General features: G+C 41.0%; 1 protein-coding gene across 5 annotated transcripts; it reads right to left on the reverse strand.

Moving 5' to 3' along the window:
- Window positions 1-5,388: 5,388 nt before the first annotated feature.
- Window positions 5,389-26,633, reverse strand: ZNF449 (zinc finger protein 449). Of its 5 annotated transcripts, none has more exons than XM_060087969.1 (5): window positions 26,572-26,633; window positions 23,066-23,515; window positions 21,165-21,369; window positions 8,779-8,892; window positions 5,389-8,584 (listed from the first exon to the last, which is right to left on the reverse strand). In XM_060087969.1, exons 2-5 carry the CDS (start codon window positions 23,417-23,419, stop codon window positions 7,698-7,700), a joined length of 1,560 nt encoding a protein of 519 aa, XP_059943952.1. In that variant the 5' UTR covers window positions 23,420-23,515; window positions 26,572-26,633; the 3' UTR covers window positions 5,389-7,697. The 5 variants fall into 5 exon arrangements, with proteins under 5 accessions (XP_059943952.1, XP_059943954.1, XP_059943953.1 ...); XM_060087971.1 differs by lacking the exon at window positions 26,572-26,633 and adding an exon at window positions 25,973-25,989; XM_060087970.1 differs by lacking the exon at window positions 26,572-26,633 and adding an exon at window positions 25,718-25,932.
- Window positions 26,634-26,880: the final 247 nt, after the last annotated feature.

Raw genomic sequence — 26,880 nt, forward strand, 5'->3', positions numbered from 1 at the left:
GGGATTCAACTGTTTCCATGGTCAGTTGTCTTCTATTTTTTTTTCCTGCCACATTTGCTCATTATTAAGACGTTTGCCATTTGCAATCAATGCTTTGCCCCTTCCCCGTTTCCTTCTTCATTTATCCTGCTGCGATGTGATTTCTGCAGTGGCCCTGGTCACTGATTACGGACGGGAGGGTGTGGAGACGAGGAACCCACTGCCCCTTGGGAGGCACGCCACTGCCCAGCAACCAGATGAAGGCGTCCCTTTGTCGGCCGCACTCAACTCTGACGTGCAACCGCGCTTCCCCGCTGAGCCAGGACCCAGAGCAGTCATTTTTATGCTGTTGTCATACACATTAAAATTATTCGAATCTTTGTCTTAATGTTTTTTGTCTCTGACCAGTAACAGTTCCAGGTATTATCATCATTCTCATTGTCTCTCAATAAACCTTAAACTTACTCCACTGAACACCCTTATACTGACCTCATTTTTAACTTGAACTTATCCCAAGGCCAGCTTCATGCTATCTTACTGTGAAACTTTCCCTTTTTCAGGATGGTCGACTTTGAATCCTAATGGGCATTTGTAGATGAAACTGAATGCCTGGCTCTCTCCCAGATCAGGTCTCCAGACTGGCTGCTAAACCCCTACTATTCCTCAGTGCCTAAGAGGGCACATACCCGTGGGCTACCTCAAAGGCAGGAAAAGGTTAGGTTACAAAGATGGCACAAGCAACTATACTCCGATTAAAGAAAAAAAACAACAACAAATATGGCACGGGCTTGGGATCAGGACAAATACTAAACCCCTGAACCACGTGGAGCCCCCATCAAATATAATTATCCCAGGAACCATAATCTATGACTTATAAGCAGACCACCTCTGTACAAATTTATTGGATGTAGTTTCAAATCAAAAGAAAGACACTCAAATCCTACAAGTCCACTTTAAAGCATGTATTGTTTACTCCTTAGGGGAGCAACCTCATCACACTATAAGGTGCGGAGAAGGGGAAACCTTGCAATTCATTTTGTAGAGTGGAATGCAGAGTGGTAAACAACGCCCCTTTGAGGCAATGCTGGTGCCCCTCCTAGAAGGTCAAGCTGGCAACTGTGTTCAGAAGACCAACAGCCAATGGCTTTTAGCAGAGAAGAAAGTAGAGTGAGCCATTTTCTTGAGGGTAAATCAATTTCTCCATATTAAAGCTGCTAGGCAACTAAATCTAGTAGCGACGTGCACCTTTACTATGACCAAATGACTTCTACTAAGAGGCTTCCTGGCATCACAGAAGAATTGAACTTCCAGTCCCACCTTTACCAATATGGGTGACCTCTCCCCTTGTACATGGGTCTTGGTACAGCTATTTATATTAATCCAAGAGCTAGTTGATGCTCTTAATCTTGGTGGCCTTTAGAGAGGTGAATCGGAATGTAGTGGTGTGGGAAAGTTAAGATAATGCTAAGTGGAAAACCAGACTCCAAAGCTTGGAGATTCTTTTCTTTTTCTTTTTTTTTCCTGGTCGCACCCCGCAGCTTGTGTGATCTTAGTTCCCCAACCAGGGATCGAAACTGTGACCCCTGCAGTGGGAGCGCCGAGTCCTAACCACTGGATTGCCAGGGAATTCCGGAAGCTTGGAGATTCTATTGTTCAGAGCTCAGTGTGTGAAGAAGGAGGTCTGAACGGAACCCGAAGCTTGCTGAGCTGGACAGGGGGAGCAGCCTGGCTTGACTGCATCACTCTCAGGGAAGGTGCTGCACACACAGCACAGGGAGATTTCTTTAACCTCTATAGCTCTTCAGCAGCTGGAGTAGTTGAAGGATAAGCGTGAAGTTGCATGAAGAAGGGTGGTCTGGCTTCTCTGTTTCATGCTTCTGACTTCTCTAGGGGCATCCAATCTGGGTCAGTGTATGTAGGAGTCAGAGCAGGGGCTTTGGTAAGACTGAGCCGAAAGGTATTGTGTTTTGAAAGGGAGTATGAAGAAGCAAGTGGTTTAAGGGATATAAAGTGTGGTGTGAAGTACAGAATATTATTCATCCTGCACAATCTTCCTGTAAGCAGTTCTTTTGCCCTTTTTCTGTTTGTCCATCTCTGTTTACTCTCAGACCTTAGTTTTAAAAATGAGATCACTGGGTAACATTTAACCTAACTCCTGACTTATGCTCTTCTGAATGTACACAATGCCTTCCCTAACGTGTTGAGTCATTTCCCAGATTCTAAGGAGTAAGAATGAAGAATTAAATAGTTGAAGAATGACTGACCCTCTACCCCTAGTTTCCCCGTTAGCAAATTTGCAGGTGAACCACATGGACAAGATAGCATCCAAAGGAAGATCATGAGTCAGCAGATCTGCACGCAATAGAAAAATGAGGAAGAATCTGACCCTCTACCTTAATGATTAACTGAGATTATTTCCCCTTTTTCCCTTTAAAAACTTTCATGACTGAGCAGAATCTTTGGAGCTGGTTTTGGGATTCCACCTTCTCCCTGGGTAGCCAGTTTCCTGATTAAAGCAACATTTCCTTTCCAACCAACGCTTGTCTCTTTAATATTGACTTTTCAAATGGTGAACAGCCGAACCTGAGCTTGGTAACATTCCCTTTAGCACTAAGCACTTCAAAATGCAGGCCACAGTGAAAGGTTAAGACAGCAGTAGGAGTGTCCAGGAGAGGGAAGACCATGGACAGACTTATCATTGCTGTGTTGAAAGGGAACTCTGAGTGCAGCAGTAAGTGGTTGCATACAATCAACCTGGACTACTAACATTGTTCATGTCTCATAAACAGCTAGAGGAATTCTTCAGTGACTCAGGAGTTATATATATTTTGAATGTAAACTGGTTCTCTAATATATGAGTCAGGTTTCCAGGTAATCCTTGGAGATAAAATTTTGTTTTTGAAAATCAGTGTATCATGTTGGAGATTGTGATGGGCTTCACTCGCTCAGAGGAAAGATGACATTTTAATACCTTCTGATCCTTAAAAAATGTGAACTTAGGCCATGCTAGACCTCTGAGAAGTCCTGTTTGACAATGCAAGCTGAAAAAGACTAGATAGTGACTAACTTACACATCACTTTGGTGAGGAGAGAACTTAACCGCCCCCGTCCCCAGTCCCAGTAGTTAAATGTCCAGAAATGGGGGACTAAGCTGATTATTAATGCTGAAGAAAGACTAAGAGATGAGCTGTCTTCTCGTCTGTTCCATATCTGTTACAGAGGACTCAAAAAGAAGCAGAAGCTGCCCAAGGCTTAAGTGTAAGCTTGGTTCTTTTTAAAAATGTTCACTTTATACACTGGGCTAGAAATGAGGGAGGGTTGCAGGAAGAAAGAGCATGCAGTTTCCTGGAAGTGCCTAAGACTGTTTCCTTTCAGAATGTTATGGTGATGCAGGTGCAAGAGGGCAAAGCTTCATGTCTCTGTTCCCGCACCTGATGGTGAGCCAGTTGGGTACTGATTCACCTGTATGTTCCCTAGACAACCTCGCCAGCACACTGGGAAACAATCCCTGCTTATTCAGGAGGGCCACTGTTGCAAAAACCTCAAAGTGCCCATCGCAGGTTCTCGCTGCTTTCAGGACAGACCACTGTAACATCCCGAGGAAGAGCTTTCTCAGCCTGGCTGGGAAAGGGTAAGTCTCTCCGAGGTCTTTTAGCCTCCTGCTTTTAGGGCCAGCCTCGATAGCTGGACAGCTGTTAACAATCGCCATGTAACATCCATAAAATGGACCCAATAAAACTCTTACCAAGGGAATGGGGAGTACAAAATTGCAGGGGGGCCGAATGGGGAGCAAGGCAATCTCCTCTAAGTTACTGTCTCTTCACAAACACCAAGGGCATTGCCAAAGACATTAAAGTAATTTAGAGGTCCAAGACTGTATTCTAAATTTGTGCCTTACAAATAGAATCCTGATTCTCTAGGGTTTTTAGGATACTTAGCAAATTTTGTCAAATATGTGTCTTTTTAAAAAACCTAAATGAATTTTAAATGTAGAAATAGAGTGAACCTCATTTTCTAATCACAGGGAAGGAGAACCAAAAATTAAGAGGAAAATGGCAATATTGTACAGTTCTTGGGTCAAAGAGGAATTATAATGAAAACTGTGATAATAAATCATTTTGAAGTCATCAATAATAACATTGTGATGGTTAAGTTTATGTGCCAACTTGACTGGGCTAAAGGATTCCCAGATAGCTGGTAAAACATTATTTTTGGGCATGTCTGTGAGAGTGTTTTTGGAAGAGATGTGCATTCATTCAGTGACTGAGTAAAGAGTTCTGCCCTCACCGATATGGGTAGGCATCACCCAATCTATTGAGAGCCTGAATAGAACAAAAAGGCAGAGGAAGGGCGAATTCCCTTGTCCTCTTCTTCAGCTGGGATGTCCATCTTTTCCTACCCTTGAACATTGGAGCTCCTGGTTCTCTGGCTTTTATTTACTTTTTAAATTTTTATTGGAGTATAGTTGCTTTACAGTGTTGTTAGTTTCTGCTGTACAGCAAAGTGAATCAGTTATACGTATACATATATCCCCTCTTTTTTGGATTTTCTTCCCATTTAGGTCACCACAGAGCACTGAGTAGAGTTCCCTGTGCTATACAGTAGGTTCTCATTAGTTATCTATCTCTGGCTTTTAGACTCAGGGACCTACACCTGCAGCTCTCCCCCCATTCCCCCATTCTCAGGCTTTTGGCCTTGGACTGGGAGTTAAACCATTGGCTCTCCTGGTTCTTACATCTTCGGACCTGGACTGAATTACACCACCAGCTTTCCTGGTCCCCCAGCTTGCAGACGGCAGATTATGGGATGTGTCAATCTTCATAACTGTATGAGTGAAGTTCTATAATTAATCGAATTATATATATATATATATAAATACATACACATATGTATATGTGTATATATATAAATACATACACACATGTATATGTATGTGTGTGTATATATATATCCATCTACCCATCCTACCTGTTTCTCTGGAGAATCCTGGCTAATAGAAGCATTATATATAAAACGTACGGAACGTGACTAAAGACATATTTAGAGGAAAATCCATAGCCTTAAATGCTTTTATCATTAAACAACAAATACTTAAGATACGATATGCTGGATATTTATTGAAAGTGTACACTGTGTAAGGCCTGAAAAAATATATTTCATTTAATCTTCATAGTACTTATGAGATGGGTACTGTGTTTTGCCACTCGTAATACTTAGGAGTTATGTACTGTATTTTGCCCTTATCTTTTTGAAATGCTCAGAAGTATAATTAGGCACATCCACACGATGTTTTAACTATGATATGTTTCCAAGGACTATTTCACATAATTCTTGATTCAATGTCACAAATATTTATTAGTGCTTATTATATACAAGACACTATGACAAAGAAATGAATAATAGATGCTCTCTACCCTGTAAAATCCAGTCATGTGTGTTTATGATATAGATGATACAGCTCATATTATGATTGCAACTAACACTACTAGCCAAATTGATTGTATTCAATGCTAAAACTGATACATAAACCCAGCACCATGGTTGCAGGGAGTAAAGTGATTCCAGCTGAGGTTGGGGGCAGGAGTCCATCATGGTGCTTGTTGCCACTGCTCAGGGAAGCATCTCTAAGCTGTTCAAACAATTAGTTAATGTGATTGAAGCAGGAAGGGCACATACATTTCCACTTTATTAAAATATTGCATAGATACAGAGCAGTTGGGCACATCCATTCTAAGGCACTGTCCTGGTTTGAATGCAATTCCACAAGAGAGAAAAGAGAAGCCATTACATTCGGTATTATTCACCTCTACATTCAGACTCCTCCCATGTTCCATGTTTATTGCTACTGGGATCTCAATTTTAACCCCAAACTTATAGCAGCATCATACTGGGACCTAGATGACAAAAATGAAAGACACATCCTGGCTCTAGCACTTGATATGATTTGGCACTTAACTACAAACTCTCTTGCATTGCTCTCCATTTGTTTCCCAACTCTTGTTTAACTAAAGATATTATAAACTCTTTAGGAATTAATTTCTTTACTAGTTTTCATTAAGCCTAGAACAGGACTAGTTAGGCACATAGTAGATACCCCCAAAATGTTTATATTAAATATCACTTCCAAGAACTTCAATGGAATAGAAAAAAATATACTTTCCGTAATTCTAGTTTAAGGAAAGGATGACTGGTATCCTCATAAAGGGGAAATACTTGAATGTCCTATTTCTTGTATTTTACAACAAGGAACTAGGCTGAATGAATATTTTCATGTATTAACAGCTTTAACTGACAAAGAGAGTTCTTCCCTTGATGTAGGAACTTGAGTCATTACCACTATTATATGAGAACATTTATATAAGTAGCAATGTGTGTGTGTGAGATTATAAGTAAAATTCAAAGAGGCTGTGGATCACTGAGCAATGTATAAATATCTGAATTAGTGACCTTCACCTCCTTAAATAATGTGTGTGTGTGTTACATAAAAAACATATAAGTTTAAAGAGTTTTTCATAACACCCTTGAGACAACTGGAGATAACTAGGCTTGGGAACAATCAGACTATACAGATAGCTATAGAAATATCTGTTAAAGGCAGTGTGCTCCAAAGAATATTTGCAGAATACTAGCTCTGTGGTTCATTACTGGGTATACATGAAAAAGGGTTCTGGGCTCAGACAGGATTGTAAAACACTGAGCCAAAAGAGATGCTTTTTCCGCCTTTACCAGAGGACCTCTCAGAATTCTTATATGCTGATGTGCGCTGTGAATCTACAAAGCAGAAACAGCAGGAAGTGACTCCCAAACTTATTTGCAGACTATCTTGTATAACTAGGTGTTCTATGACACACACTTAGGGAGACACTGAATTAAAGGATGGGTAAAATTTAAAAGCACTGAGAGATACATAGCTGGATAGCAAAGGAGAGTGAAAAGCAATGGACACTGGCTCCTCAGTCAATCTAAATTAAATTAGATTCCACGTGTATAGCTTCAACTGTCAAATGGGTTCTTCCACAAAGAGCTGACTTATTCTGGGAACAAAATAAATCATCAAATCAATACTCAGCTCTAAGCGGCATCCATCACCCCAGGCTGCAACTAAGCAGACTAGCCACCTTTGCAAAATTCAAAAGTAAAGATTAAAATTCTAATTTCCTCAAAAATAAAATTTTCAATGGAAAGAACCCAGTTCATACCAGGCAAATGAAATCATCTTCATCCATGTGTTCCTAACACATTTTCATTATTTCATAAAATACACTGTCTCCTTTCTTGCCACTTAGGACACATATAAAGCTTTAAACTAATATAATCACCTTTAATAATGACAGCAGAATAATTATGGTGTTGCAATAATAGATATGTCAGATAAATATGATTATCCATTATGTTGACCCTACCCTGAAAAGGATTGCCATTATTTTTATGCTTACATCTATGATACGGTTGGCTTGGTTCACAAAATTTTCCAATGTAATAAAAAAATAAGAGTTGTAGAGACAGAATAAATCAAATCTAGGAAAACTGCAAGAGTAGATAGATACTCTAAAATTCATATGACTTGGAAGATGGGTTTTTGAAGTAGAAAAAAAAAAGCTGTTCTTATAAGCTCAAACAAAAAAAATTCTTCCAAGACAAACAGAATGCTGCAGGTTTAAGATTTTGTTTTTTGAGTTACTGTCAATCTCTGTAGGACTTGTTTCCTTTAACAATCCTTAAAGAAGACCTCTAAAGTGAGTGACTTGGTGCATAATAAGGCCTGCTCTCTGTCTGAAGCTTTTAGAACAATGACTACACTTGTATGGCTTCTCCCCTGTATGAATTCTTAAATGAATAACAAGGCTTGGTCTCTGTCTAAAGCTTTTCCCACAGTAATTACATTTAAATGGTCTCTCTTCAGTGTGAGTTCTCTGGTGCAAAGTAAGAGCTGTCAGCCTACTAAAACTTTTCCCACAATTATGACATCTATGAGGTTTCTCACCTGAATGAGTTTTCAGATGTCTTTTAAGACTTGATCCATGACAAAAGCTTTTCCCACACTCAAGGCATTTATATGTTTCTTCTTCAGAATGGGTTCTCTGGTGCCCTATTAGGTGTGACCGCCGAGTGAATCGCTTTTTACACACCGTGCATTCATAGGGTCTCTCCCCAGTATGAAGTCGTTGGTGTCTGTAAAGGTCTGAACTACGAAGGAATCTTTTTCCACATTCAGGGCACTTATGAGGTTCCTCTCCTGAATGAATTCTCTGGTGCCCTGTAAGCTGTGACTTCCGAGCAAAACATTTCCCACACTGAGAACATCGGTGAGGTTTGTCTCCTGGACTCTTTTTCTTATGGGGTCTAGGGTTGAGGGGTTCTTCCAAGTTGGAGCTCTCAGGTTTCTCTCCTGCTGAGGGGTTCTGATGCTCTACAAGTTTTGTTAAATCTCTCTGTAAATCCTCTGGGGGGGTTTCCCATTGATTTTCTAACTGTACATAGTCTTTTTGCAAAATGGGGCCATGAAGAGCATTCCCCTCTAAAGTAACAATAAATGGATACATATTCTCCATTTTTTTCTGTTTTTCTGAAGTAGCTTCTTCATTTTCTATCCCGATCTCAAAACCTGAGAGAAGAAACAGAATGCAGATGTCACTGTGTCCCACATTGAAAAGAACATGAGGGAAAATGAAGAGTTATATTAAACCACTGGTAGAAATAGAGACATTATTAAGTACAATAGAATCCAAAACTCTTTACCTTGTTCAAAGTTGATATTTTTCTTTCTTTCTTCTGTGTTATCAACGAATGATTACTTACCTAGCTTGGAATCGAGTAATTGCTTAATTTCTTTGGAATCTTGTAGTTCCTTCACCCATGCCTCTTCTCTATGCTCCAATGGAAAGCTCACATCGAGTTTTGGTATTGGATATCCTGGCCAGAAGAAAGATGAGAAGCATAATAGTTTAGGTCATCAAAGATTTTTCCAGAGTTCAGGCTGATATCTTAGACATATGGCCCTTAATATCTACTTCCTCCTCAACTACTATTATGTCATCTGGAATCTCTTGCAAGAGTCTTTTTTTTCTTTAAGACAAGAACAAAACAAGGCTATTCTCTTCTAACCTATGGAAAGGGAGTAAATCAATTCTGTGCAGAAATCAATACAATAAATTGCTACTGTATCTATTTTGATAATAGATTTATTTAGGTTACAGCCAAAATATGAAGTAAATCTTCATAAAGTTTTGGCACATTAAAACTGAGAAATGCTGATATTGAGTACTACGTAAAGAGAGAGAGGTAAAGCCAGAAGTTATACAACTGCTTACTGGAATAATTTCAGTTGAGATTTTCAAATTATAATGGAAACGGACTGGGTTAGCAACCAGAAAAGCAGTCTTTATGCTTGTTTCAGCTGAAGACTAGAAGTGGATCCTCTTGAAATTAACCCAAGTAACCATCAAAGGGTGTTTCTCACTGTCAAGCTAAGGACAACCAGAGAAGTTTCTACACTTAGTGCTCTGCTGTGCCCTACCACCCTCTCCTCACTGAGGAGAGCCACTCTGACTCCCATCCTCTCTCCACGCCCCTTCCTCGCCTTCCTCTGCTCTGGCCAAGTTAACTAGTCTGCCATCAAGTTTGGGTTGGAAGTGGCTCATCTGAGATCAAAATGCAGCATGATGTTTAAATATTAGCATCATTAAAATAATATCAGCAAGTTAATTTGATGAAACTTTAAAATTTAAAACATATCAAAACATAGGAAGTGGACTAAAATACCTTATTTTATATTTTCATGGAAAAAAGGACCTTTTAAGATTAAGAAACAAAAATGCATTACAAATAAAATTGTTTAAATTCACTATATTGTTTTTATTTGGGTTTCAAATCTAAGAATAGGATGAGAGGGTAATGAGACCGAGGTCAAATAAAAATGGAGGTCATAGATCAAAGGAAAGCTGCAATTACATAAAAGTAGGAGCAAACTGAAACTTGAAATAAGCAGAGAGAGTAGCAAAGGCCTAGGTGTGAAACACTAATTTATAATCTAAATGCAGGGAGGGAGACAGACTTCCAACACGATACCATGAGGAGCTTTGCAGACCTATTTCCTGGTGAAACTGGTGAAAATTACTAAAAATAACAAAGAAACGTTCAAAGTCTAGAAAATTAGAAAACATCTATTGGCTTGGCCAAAAAGTTCATTCGGGTTTTTCCATAAGATGTTACAGAAGAACCTGAACAAACTTCTTGGCCAGCCCAATATTTTGAAAAATCTGCTAAAATTTACAGAGAACAGCAAGAGTCTTACGTATTTAAACCAAAACTGTTCTCTTTAGTCCCTCTCCCAGCTCCACTACAGACTGGCATAGCCAAGAGCCTGGGGCACTCTTTCCCCCAGCTCCCATTCAGAGGGATATCTTCCTGGGAGGGGCAGGACCCCAGCATTTGTCACCCTACCCTTAGCCATCTACTGTTGAGTCTAAATTCCAGGCCACTGTGGCTGAGAGGTGAGGGCTCCTTTCATCTACCCAGTCTCCACTGGTGGGATAGAGGATCTATCTACCTTGGGTGTAGTATTGCTGAGAATACTAGGGCCCTGATTGCCCTTGCAAGGCAGTTGTGGTTTTGTAAGGCAACTGTGATTGTAAGGTAGTGGTTTCTTGCCTGGAGAGGCAAGTCAAGAAGACCTTAGTGCTCAGCTCCTAAAGTGGCAATGTGACTCGGAGATAAGCACATTATTGTCCCCACCTCCAGCTCCAGGGCAATACATCAGAGATTTGGCCTGGGAGGACAAGCAGGCCTTAAAAGAGGTAGCTCCTAAAGTCTTCTCAAAGAAACTGACTTCATTTCCAAGAGAGAGGAGACGTTCAAGCCTAAGGATACTCTCAAAAAGAGTGGAGGCTGTAATGAAAGGCAATTGGAAAGAGTGATAGATTTATTGTATATACTCACTAAACTGTAGGCTGACTAGTTTTCAGAAGAGAACTGGGGAAAGAGACAGCTGGGAGGAGCCCTCCTGGGATCAGAACAAATCTCAAAAACTGACCTCAGGAACTAGCCCATCTAAGGTATCTGAATTTGATTGAATTAGTCTACAGAGCAATTTATGCTCCAGGTCATTGTTGAATGCAATAGAGCAATTAGCTGGCAATTAATAGCTGGGGCTTGTCAGGGCAAGAGACAGCCAAAGACAGCCCTGCAAAAACTACTGTCATTCCAGGGTGACTATGTGCACACCCAAGTGCTCCATGAGGGCAATATCAAATGCTTAATATTGCAGGGTGAACTAGAGTTCACTAAAATAATCCAGCCACTCACCAAATAAATAAACTCTGGAGAGTGGGAAGAAGGACACACAGTTGCTACAGTATGTAATCTAAAATGTCCAGTTTCCAACAAAAAACAAGACATGTATGTGGACAGGAAAGTATGACCCCTACACTGGAAAAAAAAAAAGCAGGCAACAGAATCTGCCTATGAAAGTGACTAGATATCTAATTTAACAGACTTCAAAGTAGCCATTATGAATATGTTTCAAGGACTAAAGGAAACCATGATTAAAGAAGTACAGTAAATTATGATGACATTACATCAAATCAAATAGAGAATATTGATAAATAGGGACTTCCCTGGTGGCGCAGTAGATAAGAATCTGCCTGCCAATGCAGGGGACACGGGTTCAAGCCCTGGTCCAGGAAGATCCCACATGCTGTGGAGCAACTAAGCCCGTGCGCCACAACTACTGAGCCCGCACTCTAGAGCCCGTGAGCCACAACTACTGAAGCCTGTGGGCCTAGAGCCCGTGCTCCGCAACAAGAGAAGCCAACACAATGAGAAGCCCACACAACGCAACAAAGAGTAGGCCCTGCTCGCTACAACTAGAGAAAGCCCATGCACAGCAATGAAGACCCAACGCAGCCCCAAAATAAATAAATAATTAAATTTAAAAAATATTGATAAATAGATAGAAATTATTAAAAAATAATTGAAACAAGGTCCCCCTAAAACTGAGTTCCTCTGCTGAATTTATGATTAACCTCTCTATCCAAAATTTTATTCCCTTTCTTGTCTGGCACCTGTTCCCTTCAGGATTGAGGAGTATCAATGCAAAGGGGGGACTGAAACCAAGCAGAACTCTCTGTGTCCTCCATTTCTTGTTTGTAGAAAAAGGCTTTAGTCTCCTAGGCCTTCCCTGACTTCCAAAGAGCAAATTCAAGCAGTTACTAATTAGGGAAGTGAGGGAATGCAGAAACAAAAGAAAAGCAGTCAAGAAACAATAGTTCAGTAAACAGAGTCCTAGTTCCTCCTCAAGGGAGATATACATATGTGTGTGTGTGTGTGTGTGTGTGTGTGTATAAAATAATCTGATACATATCTTTGAGTTGTTCTGCAGGAGCTAAGGTTCCCCACCCAGGTGGAGGATGGTAACTACCTTCTGAGACCCCAGACTGGTCAGAAAGTTGATGACTGAGATTCCTGAAACATCACTCTGCTACCTCACTACCAACCAATCAGAAGAAAGTCATGCACCCTGCAGCCCTCACTCCAAATGCTGCCTTTAAAAACTCTTCCCTGAAACCCATCAGGGAGTTCAGGTCTTTTAGGTATGAGCCACCTGTTCTCCCTGCTTGGCCCTGCAATAAACCTTTCTTTGCTCCAAACTCCGACATTTCTGTTTGTTTGGCCTCACTGTGTGCCAGGCACAAAAACTTGGGTTTGACAACAGAATCAAGTTATGGAGTTGAAAAGTACAATGACTGAAATGAAAAATTCACTACAGTGGCTCAAGAGTACATCTGAACTGTCAGAAGAATTGCTGAACTCGAAGACAGATCAATAGAGGTTATGCTATGAAAAGAACAGAGGCAGAAAAGAATGAAGAAACATGAATGGAGTCTCAGAGAAAAGTGGGGCACCATTAAGTGCACCAACCGATATATAATGAGAGAACCAGAAGGAGAAGAGTGAGAGAAAGGAGCCGAAAAAATATTCAAAGAAATAATGGCCCCAAACTCCCCAAATGTATTTAAAAATATCAATATACACACCTAGGAAGCTCAATAAATTCCATGTACAATAACTACAAAGAGATCTACAGACATATCAGAGTAAAAATCCTAAAAGCCAAAAAGAGGAAAAAACCTTGAAAGACAGCAAATGAAAAATGACTTGCCACTTACAAGGGAACCCTAGCAAGATTAAAAGCTGAGTTCTCATCAGAAACAACAAGAGGCCAGAAGACAGTGGGATAATATATTCAAAGTGTTCAAAGAAAAATAAAAACTGTCAACCAAGAATCTTATATCCAGAAATGCCATCTTTTGAAAATGAATATGAAATAACATTTCTGATAAACAAAAACTGATGAGAATTCATTGGTAGAACACTTGCCTAACATGAAACACTAAAGGAAGTTCCTTAGTCTGAAAGCAAGTGATCCCAAACAGTACCTGAATCCACATGGAAAAACAAAGGGCACAAGTAAGGGTAATTATTTAATTATAAAAGATAGCACAAATACAAATTTCTGTTTCTTGTCTTAAAAGATTTTAAAAGCAATTATATAAAACAGTATGTATGTAGTATATTGTTGGGCAAATAACATATAGAAATGTGTTATATTTGCCAATAACAGCACAAATGGAGTGGGTAGGAGAACGCTGTACTGGGCTAAAGAAATGACTCCATTTAGTAACTTGAATCCACAGGAAAAATGAAGAAAATCAGAAATGATAAATAATGTTAATATAACAGAAGCTATAACATATACTTGTTTTCCTTTCTTCTCCCAGCTCCTTTAAAAGTCTTAAAATTATATAAAGTAATAACTATAACAAGATATTGTTGAGTTTGTAACATTTTTGAAATAATATGTATGATAGTAACACCCCAAAAGGGGAAACAGGGAATAGAGTTACATAGGAGAAATATTTCTATAGCTCACTGACATTGTTAGTATAAATCCAAAGCCGATTATGATAAGTTAAGATACACATAATAAATCCTAGAGTAACCACTAAGGAAATAACTTTAAAAATAGTGAAAATTCATTAAAGTACATAAATGTTACATTCAAAATACTTACTTAGTGTCAAAGAAAGCAGTAAGTGAGGGATAGAGGAGCAAAAAAGATATGAGACACATACAAAACCAAAAAGTAAAATAGCAGATATAAATCTAACCATATCAAAAATAAGATTAAATGGTATGAATTAAACAACTCGATCAAAAGGCAGAGATTTTCAGACTGGATTTTAAAAAATCCAACTATATGCTGTCTAAGGAGACACACTTCAGATTCAAAGATACAAATTGATTGAATGTAAAAGAATGGAAAAATATATATCATGCAAGTGGTAACCACAAGACAGCTAGAATGACTATATTAATATCAGACAAAATAGACATTAAAACAAAAATGTTATTAGAGATAAAGAGAATCATTTTATAATGATAAAAGAATCAATCCATCAGGAAGATGTAACAATTATAACCACACATGCACTTAATAACAGAATACCAAAATACATGAAGAAAAAATGGACAGAAATAGTAAAAGAAATAGGCAATTGAATAGTAATAGTTGGAGACGTCAATATCTCCTTGCACTATTGGATAGGAAATTTAGGCAGATGATCAACAACAGAAGACTTAAAAATTACCATAAACCAACTAAACATCACAGACATTTATAGAACACTTCAACCAACAACAGCAGAACATACATGCTTCTCAAGTGCACAGAGAAAATTCTACAGGACAGTTGAGATACTATACCATAAAAAAAAGTGTTCAAAAATGTTAAAGGGGACTTCTTTGGTGGTGCAGTGGTTAAGAATCCGCCTGCCAATGCAGGGGACACGGGTTCAAGCCCTGGTTCGGGAAGTACGCACATGCTGTGGAGCTACTAAGCCCGTGCGCCACAACTACTGAGCCTGCGCTCTACAGCCTGCGTGCCACAACTACTGAAGCCCATGTGCCACAACTACTGAAGTCCATGCACCTAGAGCCCGTGCTCCACAACAAGAGAAACCACCGCAATAAGTCCGCACACCACAATGAAGAGTTGCCCCCACTCGCCACAACTAGAGGAAGCCCGTGCGCAGCAAAGAAGACCCAATGCAGCCCCAAAATAAAAATAAATAAATGAATAAAAATTTATAAAAAATGTCAAAGGATCACAATTATAAAGTATATTCTCCCACCAAAATGGAATGAAATTATAAATAAATAACAGAAAGAAAACTGGGAACTTCACAAATGTTTCAAAATTGAACAACATACTCCTAAGTAACCAATCAGTCAAAGAAGAAATTAAAAGGGAAATTAGAAGTATTTTGAGGTAAATGGAAATGAAATGAAAATGAAAACTTAGGACTGTAAAACCAGTGCTTAGAGGGAAATTTATAGCTATGAATGCCTATATTAGAAAGGAAGAAAAATCTCAATAACCTAACTTTGCACCTTACACCACCTCTGGATACAGAGAACATGTGCTCATACTTGAGCTTCTTGGATGAACTTCTTAATTATCTACCAACCTCGCCCCCCACTCACCTTGTCGTCCCACATCCTATGTAACATGCAGATCCTTGTGCCTCTGGTGCACTCAGCCTCCACTTCCTGGACTCTCAGAGCCCTGCTCCTGACACTATAACCAGTTTGCATTTCCCAACCTATGCTCATGACCCATGTCAGCGGAGGCCACTGACCATTCCTTGACCCATCTTCCACCCTTCTGACGTTAGTTCCTATCCTCTACTCTTATACACTCCATAGAATACCATCACAGATGCTGAATGAATTGGACACTTATTGAAAAGGTTTTCATAGATATCAGCCCTCCTTCTATCTGCTAACATGGTGATAACAGTTATGACTTTTATACAGCAAAGATCAAACACTTTGATGATACAGAATAAGTGAAGGCAAGGAGAATTTGGCACTCTCATATGCTGTGGTGGGAGAATAAATTGGTAGAATTTTGGAGGACAATTTGACAATATCTATTAAAGTTTTAAATACCCATTAACCAATCAACCCCACTTCTAGAAATTTAGCCTATTGACACCTGCATATACACATGGATGCTCACTGTATATTTTATAGCTTGGCTCCAGGGCTTTGAATCAATGTTGAATGGCAGTCAGAAAGCAGGCTCTAATTTCTACTTCTGTCAGGGGGCTCTTCTCTTCACCCTCAATGCAGACTAGTCTGTGTAGCTACTATTACCATTGCATGAGTGGTTTTACAGCAATAGAAGAAACATCAATTGCTAGTAAGTTGGTATAAAATAAGAGGGTCCTACAAATAGAAACCAAAGCCTATTACCTTAAATTCAACCATTGCTTCCGGCTTTTAGACTATAGTCTAGAACCTTAGTTTCCAAGTGATGATAATGTGTTGTCCAGGATGTTAAACTCACCTCATGGTTATAGCCAAGAGACTCATCATGGGTATATTTTATTTGACCTAATTAACTGAAGAAATTTACTCAAGAAAAACTGACTGCAGAAAAAGAAAAAAAAAGATACAAGGATATAATGTACAGCACAGGGAATATAGCCAATATTGTATAACTTTAAATGGAGTATAGTCTATAAAAATACTGAATCACTATGTTGTACACCTGAAACTAATACAGTATTGTAAATCAACTACACTTCAATTTAAAAACTACTTTCTGACCTAAAAAACTGAAGTATAAAGTAAAAGGCTAGTAGGGACAGGGAAGCATAGGTGCATAGTTGTTTTAAAATATAGCTCCAAATTCTTTGATATTTTTCCCTTCAAGTGGTGGAGTTTAATTTTCTTCCCCTTAAGTGTGGGTTGGAGTTAGTGACTCTCTTCTAATGAATAGAATATGGTAGAAGTGACGGTTTGTGACTAGTTCATCAAAAACATTGTGGCATCCTCCTTGCTTTCTCTTGATTCGTTTGCTCTGGGGGAAATATTCTGCCGTGTTGTGAGGACACTCAGGCAGCCTATGGAGAAGATTGCTTAGCAGGGAACTGAGGTCTCCTGCCAGCCCCTGCTGACATCTTGACAGCAACTACATGAGCAGCTCTGAGCCAGAAACACCCTGTCAACCACTCCCAAATTCCTGACTCTCAGAAACTGTGAAGTGATAAGTGCTTTTTCTTTTAAGTTACTAAATTTTGGGGGGTAACTTGTTATTCAGCAAAAGCTATCTAATACAAAGAGGGAAAAGGCAACTTGAGGTTAACAAAGAAGGTGCTTGATTGATGAATGTTCCCCCCATCCCAGGCTCAGGGAATGACTTCATTAAGCCCCATTTTCAAACATTGTGTCATAAAGTCTCCACTGTACCAAGAAATATCATTACTATTGTTAGGGCTGGATATTAGCTAATGATACATCATTTAATATAATAGAATAATCTGAAGAAATTTAAGTTACAAGACTCTTTTGTTGCTTTGCGGACAGCATTTTTTGCCCTACATTTTACTTTAAATTTTCATCTCTCATATCCTGCATCACCAAAAAGATGAGACCTTTGACATTTTGCATACAATTTCCTAGTGTAAGCTCATGTAGTTAAATTTTAAAAACCTGAGGCTTTGGCAAATGAAAATTGTTCTAAATTTGGTGTACTAATTTTGAACTCCAGACTTTCACAGATAAGCATGGTATACTTTATATTTTTAGGACCAGCACATCTTTTCTTTCTTATTGCAGACATTCTAATATTTTTGCCTATCTCTAACATCTGGCAAGTCTGGCTTAAATTCAAATAAGGGATTTTTTAAAGCTTATGTATTTCTTAGACCTCTTTATATTTTCTACTTAAGTTCTTTTCCCTCTTTCTCTCTTATTCTCTCTTCCCACCCCCCTCTGTATTCACATTAAATGAATATCATTAGGTGAATATATGTGTGTGTATACATATATTCTTTTCCATTTTATATATACCCAACAACTTAATGTTTTGCTAACAGGGCACACATTCCAAACTTTAATATAAAATAAACTGACCTCTTCCATTACTTTGAAATTTCTTCTATTCTGCCAGCATCCTGTGCTTTTCACTCAGCCTACAATATGATGTGCTTCATGTAATATACCAAAGATGTTTTCATTTAAAAAAAAACAGTAAAAGTATAAGCAATCTTTAAATTATGGAACAGTAAGTCTTGCATCATTTTGCAAAGCATAATATATCACTTTAACAGTGATGAAAAAGGGGTAGTTTCCTCTCCTCCAAATTGGTATATTTTACTTGTTTAATTCATTCTATCTCTTCCTTGTTGAACACACTGGACATTCCCGTGCTTTAAAGAGTAAAGTATTACAATCAAGGGCAACATTGCTGTTGGGCATCGTCTGTGAGCTTTGTACCTGGGACTGTTGCTAAGAAGAGCAAATTAACATAGGGAATGAGAGTGCATGTGCAAAAACATTTATCATTAAATATTTCTAGCTAAGTTTTACTATGTGTTGCTGGCATACGTATAAAATTACAGATTTTTTAGAACTTTTAGACAGACTATAAACTATAGGCAATGTAAAGATTGGAATGTAAGTGACAATATTATATAGTTCTGCTTTGACCATAATATACATACATATGTAGTTGTCGGTTTTTCTTCTTTGTCACCTTTATTTTAAAATATCTAGAGACCGACAAACACCTCAAACTCCACATGGTCAACATGGTCCAATCTAAACTCACATTGACCCACCAAATCTGATCCTCTTCTTCTGTTCTCTGTGTCAGTGAATAATATTATCAGTCTTCCTAGTTCACTGGCCAGAATCCTGGATACCATCCTTAACCTCTTTTTCTTCCTCATCCAACACCCAGTCAATCACCAAGTCCCATAATTTCTATTTCTTACCTATCTTTCAAATTGGTCTTTTTCTCTCTACCACCACCGACACAATCTTAGTCCAGAAAATCATCCTCTCTAAGGTGGATGATTGCAGGATAGCTGTTTCCAGTCTCCCCTCTCTTATTGTAGCCAGAGTAACCTTCTAAATGCAAATCTGTGTATATCCCTGCCTTACTTAAGAACATCCAGTGGTTCCCCACTGTCTTGGTAATAAAGCATATCTTCTCAACAAGGCTGACAAAGTTCTTCAAGATCCAGGACCCTGCTTCTCTCTCCAGCCTCTTCAGTGCAACCCTGGCTCCTCTGCTTCTCCTCTGCGCCCTCACACTGCAGCAGGAAGTCTTCAAATATGCCATGCTCTCTACCCCTCTGAGCCTTTGCATAGGCTGCCCATTCTGTCCAAAGCCCTCTCCCCTCCTCACTTCCACCACTCAGCAGGCTTACTGCAATTCATCTTGTAGGTGTCTACCCGGATCCCCCTTCCTCAGGGATGCCTTCCCTCTCTGCCAAAAGCTGGTTAGGTGGCAATCCTATGAGCTCCCATAGCATCCTACTCCCTCCAATACATCATTTTACAGTCATATTTTCATATCTGAATCATCCATAGGAGCTGAAGCTCCAAGGTGCCTGGGACTGATTATCTGTCTTGTGTACTAGAGACCCCAGGGCGGCAACCCACTGAATGGGAAAAATATTTGCAAATCATATACCTGATAAAGGATGGAAATCCAGCATATATAGAGAACTCTAAAATTCAACAACAACTCCAAAAAAAATAAAAAATGTGCAAAGGACCTGATTAGACATTCTCCAAGGAAGATTTACAAATGGTCAATAAGCACATGAAAAGATGCTCAACATCACTAATCATTTGGGAAATGCAAATCAAAACTACAATGAGATATCACCTCAAACCCATTAGGAATGCTACTATCAAAAAAAAAAATAACAGGTGTTGGTGAAGATGTGGAGAAATTGGAAACCTTGTGCACAGTTAGTGGGAACATAAAACGGTACAGTCTCTGTGGAAAACAGAATGGAAGTGCCTCAAAAAATTAAAACTAGAGATGCCGTATGATCCAGCAATTTCACTTCTGGTTATATACCCAAAAGAAGTAAAAGCAGGGTCTCAAACAGATATTTTTACACCCATGTTCACAGAAGCATTATTCACAAAAGCTAAGATGTAGAAGCAAACCAAGTATATATTTATGGAAAATGGATAAGCTAAATGTGATACATACATACAAAGGATTATTATTCAGCCATTAAAAGGATGGAAATTCTGAACCCTGAGGACATTATGCTAAGTGAAATAAGCCAGTCACAAAACGATAAATACTGTATGATTTCATTTATATGAGGTACACAGAGTAGTCAAATTCATTGAACCAGAAAGGTGAATGGTGGTTGCCAGGGGCGGGGGGCAGTGGTGGAATGTAAAAATGGGGAGTTATTGTTTAAATGGGTCTAGAGTTTCAGTTTTACAAGATGAAAGTAGTTATGGAGATGGATATTGGTAATGGCTCCACAAAATTATAAATGTATTCAATACCACTGAACTGTACACATAAAAATGGTTAAGGTGGCAAATCCTAGGTCGTGGGTATTTTACCACAATAAAAAAAAATTGAGGGCTTCCCTGGTGGCGCAGTGGTTGAGAGTCCGCCTGCCGATGCAGGGGATACGGGTTCGTGCCCCAGTCTGGGAGGATCCCACATGCCGCGGAGTGGCTGGGCCCGTGAGCCATGGCCACTGAGCCTGTGCATCCGGAGCCTGTGCTCCGCAACGGGAGAGGCCACAGCAGTGAGAGGCCCACATACCGCAAAAAAAAAAAAAAAAAAAAAATTGAAAAGAGAAAAATAGACTTCCTGAGCAGGGTCATTAGCTTAAGGGGTTTTCAATCCCATTCGATCGAAGGTGCTTTGTGCCCAGCTATTCCCAGAGAGATATTTCGTCCTTCTACTCTTTTTTTATTTTTTGATTTTTTTGATGTGGACCATTTTTAAAGTCTTTACTGAATTTGTTACAATGTTGCTTCTGTTTTATGTTTTGTTTTTTTTTGTCCACAGAGCCGGTGGGGTCTTAGCTCCCTGACCAGGGATCGAACCCACACTCCCTGCATTTGGATCTTAGCTCCCTGACCAGGGATCAAACCCACACTCCCTGCATTTGGAAGGCAAAGTCTTAACCACTGGACCGCCAGGGAGGTCCCTCCTCCTTCTACTCTTGATCAGAGTGGCCTGTTTCCATCAGGTAATCGGTATTCTAAGCAACCTCAACCCTGGAGAGCTCTTGAGCTCTCAAAATGGAAACCAAAGAAAGGAAACAAAACCCTTGCCTTACCAGGGTCCAGAAAGGGCTGGCCTTCCCCAGCAGCACCGAAGCTCAGCTCCTGCGGACCTGCCTGTGGGATCCACGCCTCTGCCACTGGGACCTCCGGGGCAGGTCCCATTACTTGGAGTGGGGGTGACTCCAGGTGGATGTTTGGCGGTATGTGTGCCATTCCCACTGGTGCCAGTTCTTCCAAGAGCATTTCCTGCCTATCGAGCTGGGGGAAATGCCAGAACCGTCACTGAAGTCCAGACCAGCCCTGCCCAGTAGCAATATAATGCAAGCCACCCATGTCCTTTTAAATGTACCAGCAGCCATATGAAACAAAAAATGAAATAGGTAAAGTTGATCTTAATAACACACAGTATTTAACCCAATATATCTAAAATATCATAATTTCAGAATGTAATCAATATAAACAATTGTTACGAGATATTACACCGACTTTTGTTTCATACTAAGTTTTTGGAATGTGCTGTGCATGTTATACTTACAGCACATCTCGATTTGGACTAGCCACATTGCAAGTGCTCCAGAGCCACACCTGGCTAGTGGCTACTGTTCTGGGGGGTGCAAGACTAGACCATACAAAGATAAAATCTATATGGTAAGCTAAGCCAAGAAGATGGAGAAAGGAAGGGAAACCATAAATTCATTCTATCCTAGGGGGACAGGGAACCTTGGATGACTCCAAGGAGAGTTGACCCCATCAACACACCAGGCAGAAGTGCCCCTAATGCCCACCAACAAACACTTTCTTCTCCCAAAGATTCTGCCCGTCCTCAGCTATGGCTTTCACTGGATGGTTCTGAACAGAGGCCAGCGCCACCGTCCCCATGGGGCATTTTGCCTATGATGGCAGGTGGTGGCTATCAGAATGTAATGAGCCAGAGGTGGGAGTCTATATATTTGGCTGGCCAAAATGTTCGTTCGGGTTTTGCTGTAACATCTTATGGAAAAACCAGAACGAATTTTTTGGCCAACCCAATAATTCACAGGGCAGAATTGTTCCACCTCCCAAACAATTAAGGAATGTTCCCTCAAACATTCATGTAGGTAAAAAGAACCTGTCAAGGACCTCGCCCTGTTGGTCATATAAACACAAAATATTTTTGCATATTTTAGCATGACGTGAATGCTCTAGGAAAGCATTACTTTGGAAATCAAATGAAGACTATACTACTTATTGTTTGGACTGACCAAGAGTTGTTTGCCACTTTGAGAAATCATATGACTAACAGCAACACCACTCACAGTGTTTGAGCTGTATCACATCAGTCAGAAGTTCTGCCTGTCGCCTTCCCAATGTATCTGTGCATAGATTCAAGCAAATGACAACCTCCTGAAGTTTTGGTGCAGTCAAGCCCAAATATGTGCATGCTCACATGCTTATTAATTCATAAGAAATCACATTCCTTTTCCTTTATATTCCTTCTAGAGTCTACTTGACTCAGGGTTGGCAAAATTTTCTCGTAAAGAGACAGACAGTAAATATTCTAGGCTTTGTGGGTAGTATTGGTCTGTTGTCTCTTCTTTTTTTTTTAAACCACTCTTCAAAAAGATAGTAACCATTACTAGCTCATGGGTTGTATAAAAACAGGCTTTGTCCAATATTTGGCCCATAGAGCACTTATTATATTGATTTTTTCTAATTCGGTGTATGTAAGGAGGTTATATTATCTATAAATTTCATTTTAGCACAGTAAAGGGGACATTACTAAATATCTGTTATAGAAGTGGAGTTGGGTTTAATAGTTGAGAATCACTGAAACATATGCCAATTCCAGCAGAAGGAAAAAATGGAAAGTCCTGCAGGGAAATCCTGAGGCACCAGACAGAATGTCTGATCCGGTCCCAGCTGCCTCTGCTACTTCTTTTGGTCTAATTCCCAAGATCCCAACATCTTTTCTCACCTGCTGCTCTGGTATCTCAAGTTCTCTCTGTAAGTCTTCTATCAGTGACACAACTCTTTCTCTGTTCTCTGGGCAATGTTCCCTCACCCAGGTCTCTATCTCTGTGGGCAGAATCGTTAGGAATTGCTCCAACACCAGCAGCTCCAAGATTTGCTCCTTAGAACGCATCTTTGGCTTCAGCCATTGACAGCAGAGCTCCCAGAGTTTGTTGAAAGCTTCATGAGGCCCAGATGCTTCTTTGTACTGGAACTGCCGGAAGCGCTGGCGGAAGACCTCACAGTCGGTATCATACTCTTGAAACACCGAGCCCTGATTCAAGGAGGCCTGGATTGCACAACCCAGGGCCACAGCCATCGCCACCTTCCAGCACTGTACAATTTATCTGGGTCCCGAAGCAGCAGATTCCAATTTCTTTCTCTGTGTTATCCTCCGGGCAGAGCCACCTACAAGCTGAGGATGGAACAAAGTGAGAAAGGAGAAACAGCAGTGGTTACCAGAGGGCAGACTTACCTCCCTTAACTTGCTTACTTTTCTCCAAAGCCCTAAAGAAGCAGATCATAATCTTTTGGGGGGTTTTGAGAATCTGATGAAAGTCATGGACAATTTCTAGAAAGATACATGTCACAGCAAATTCTGCATTCAATTTCAAAAAGTTTACAAAATCTTCAAGACCATCCATGGATTCTCTAGAACTGTGCTATCCAATATGGCATTCGATAGTCCCATGTGGGTCGGGGGAGAGATAAATTAGGAGTTTGGGATCAACAGATACACACTACTATATATAAAATAAGTAAACAACAAGGACCTACTGTACAGCACAGGGAACTATACTCAATATCTTATAATAACCTATAATGGAAAAAGAATCTGAAAAAGAACATTTATATATATATACATATATGTGTGTGTGTGTGTATATATATATATATACACACACACACACATTTATGTACATATTGGGTTGGCCAAAAAGTTCGTTTGGTTAGTGAAGACGTTGTTCCATAAGGTTTCTCGTGAAAATGAAAAATGTGTCTTTTATTGTCACTTAAAACCGAACAAACTTTTTGGCCGACCCAATACATATATATCTGAACCACTTGGCTGTATATTTGAAACTAATACAACATTGTAAATTAACTACACCTCAGTAAAAATAAAATAGTCCCATTTGGAAGTTTAAATTAATTAAAACTAAAAATTCAATTTCTCATTCATACTAGCCACATTTCAAGTGCTCAAGAGATATCTTTGTGTGGTACATACACACAATGGAAAATTACTCAACTATAAAAAAGGATGAAATAATGCCATCTGCAGCAACATTGATGGACCTAGAGGTTGTCATACTTAGTGAAGTAAGTCAGACAAAGACAAATATATGATATCGCTTATATGTGGAATCTAAAAAAAGGCTACAAATGAACTTATGGACAAAACAGAAATACAGTTACAGATGTAGAAAATAAACTTACGGTTACCGGGGGGGTAAGGGGTGGGGGAGGGATAAACTGGAAGACTGGGATTTACACATACACACTACTATATATAAAATAGATAACTAATAAGGACCTACTGTATAGCACAGAGAACTCTATTCAGTACTCTGTAATGGTCTATATGGGAAAAGGATCTAAAGAAAGAGTGGATATATGTATAACAGATTCACTTTGCTGTACACATGAAACTAACACAACATGGTTAATTGACTATACCCCAATAAAAATCTTTAAAAAGAGACATCTTTGAAGAAAGTTCTATTGGACACCTCTGCTCTAGAATTCCATGGACCCAGTGAACCCCTACAGATTTAGTGGCCTTTAAACGCACTCCCAGACTAATTTCAAATATCTTGTATTTCTGAACATAGCTACGCCACAGAAGAAATGGAGGAGCAATACGTACAATGGTGAAGAACCATGAAAGTCCATCTACCTTTAAGTAACCCTTAGTCACCTTCAACCATGAGCATCTTGGCTAGGGCCATGCCTTGCAAAGACAGCAAACCACCAATCAGTCCCTCATTCCTCTCCACTGGAGGTTATGCATAGCTCAGGAAACATCACCGTGACCCTCATCCTGAAACAGCCTTCTAAATGACTTTCTCATGAGCAAAACACATGGCAACAGGGCAGGCCAGCAAGAATCGGGTCTACATTAATAACCAAGAACATCTGTCACATTCATCACGCCTTGTGCCAGCTACTGTTCTAAGCCTCCCACACGCATTGGTTCATTCAGCGCTCACCCAACGTTAGAAGGTGGGCTCTGGTACTGTGCCCTGAATACAGATGAGGGGACTGAGGTGAGGCTGAGGAGGACGGAATAACTTTGTCCCAAGTCACACAGTAAACGCCACAGGGAAGTGGGGAGGAGGTTGGAATCTACAGACTCCTGCACTGCTCGCGTCCCAAACATCCACATGTTCTCTGAGTGCAGCCTCTGAGGTCACGGAGGCCGTCGCGTACATGTCCCCACAGGTCTCAGCACCGGTGCCCACTCCCCCCACCGCCCCGTGTGCTGTGGCTGCACTCTGTCTGCATTTGCCAGGACGCCTCATGTACCTGTCCTCCTCCTTGGAGTGGTGGGACAAGGAAATCTATGCTCGTGATCCCCCCCAGTCAGCCCAGATGGACACTGCCCCCATAGCACCGTTATCTTGATGGCAGCCTGGGCTTCAGCGGCAGACCCATCTCGTGATAACATGCTAGCTCGGAGACCCCGACGCCCAGGGCTTCTGTCGCTAACACGACATAATCACGGCATCTCTTTCACAGAAGTTCCTGAGGCGGATCCCAGCGCAGTGAAAGGAACAGCAGTGTGCCTGGCACAGAGGAAGCGCTCAGGAAAGCTCATTTCCTAGGAAGCTTCTATTTCCTCCCACCCCACCCCGCCAAGGCACCTAACCGTCGCTGGAGGGCATCCAGGGACCGTGCTGGTCTGGGCTATGGACCCGCCTTGAATGTGCTCCAGCCTCACAGCTGGGCAACCCTCCTCGGACGGTCCCCAACCTTCCACCACGCCGACCAGGGACTTGACCCTCCGGCTTTCTCCCCGTTGGACTTTCCGGATGAAAACTTCACTCCACCCCGGGGCTGATGGCTTCTCCTCAAAGCCTCCTGAATGAAGCCAGCCCACAGGGCCCGTGGATGAAGAAGGGTGTAAAGAGAGGGCACTCGGGGAAAGGATAGGGGGACAAGCCTAAAAGGCGGCTTAAAATCGGGGGGCCGCGGCGCGGCCCGAGCGTGCTCCCCGGGGAGGATGTCCCGCCGCCCAGAGGGGCGCTCCCCGCCCCGGAGAAGCCCGGGAAGGCCCGGCCGGGTCGCAGGGAGCGGCGGCGGGGACCCGGGCCGGACAGGGGCCCGCCGCCCGTCGCTCCTTCCCGTGCCCGCACCCGGACCCGGGCTGGAAGCGGCCGGTTAGCGCAGCCCGAGCGGGAAGGGAGCCCCGCTCCCCGCGCCCGCGCCCCAGGGACGGCCACGCCCTCTGACCGCTCCGGGACTCACCGCCTCAGCGCCCACGGCTCTCCCAGGCTCACCGGGGGCAGCTGCCCAGGGCGCAGGCGCGCGGCCGCGCTGCGGACTACAACCCCCGGCAGGCTACACGCCACTCGCCTAAAGATCTCGGCCCCTAAGGATGCTGACGCGGGAGAGGCTGGGAGTTTCCTTGGTCTCCCCTCGGCCTGAGGCCGCTTTTGGAAGCGATCCCATTTCCGGTCTTAAGCGACTCTAGATTCCCGGGGACTGGGTGGGGCGTGCTCCAGTTCTAGATCCTAGTGAGGGCTTCTCTCCCGTCAGCCCTAGAGTAACCGGAGC

This window comes from Mesoplodon densirostris, chromosome X, assembly GCF_025265405.1.
Source record: "Mesoplodon densirostris isolate mMesDen1 chromosome X, mMesDen1 primary haplotype, whole genome shotgun sequence".
Lineage (NCBI taxonomy): Eukaryota > Metazoa > Chordata > Mammalia > Artiodactyla > Ziphiidae > Mesoplodon > Mesoplodon densirostris.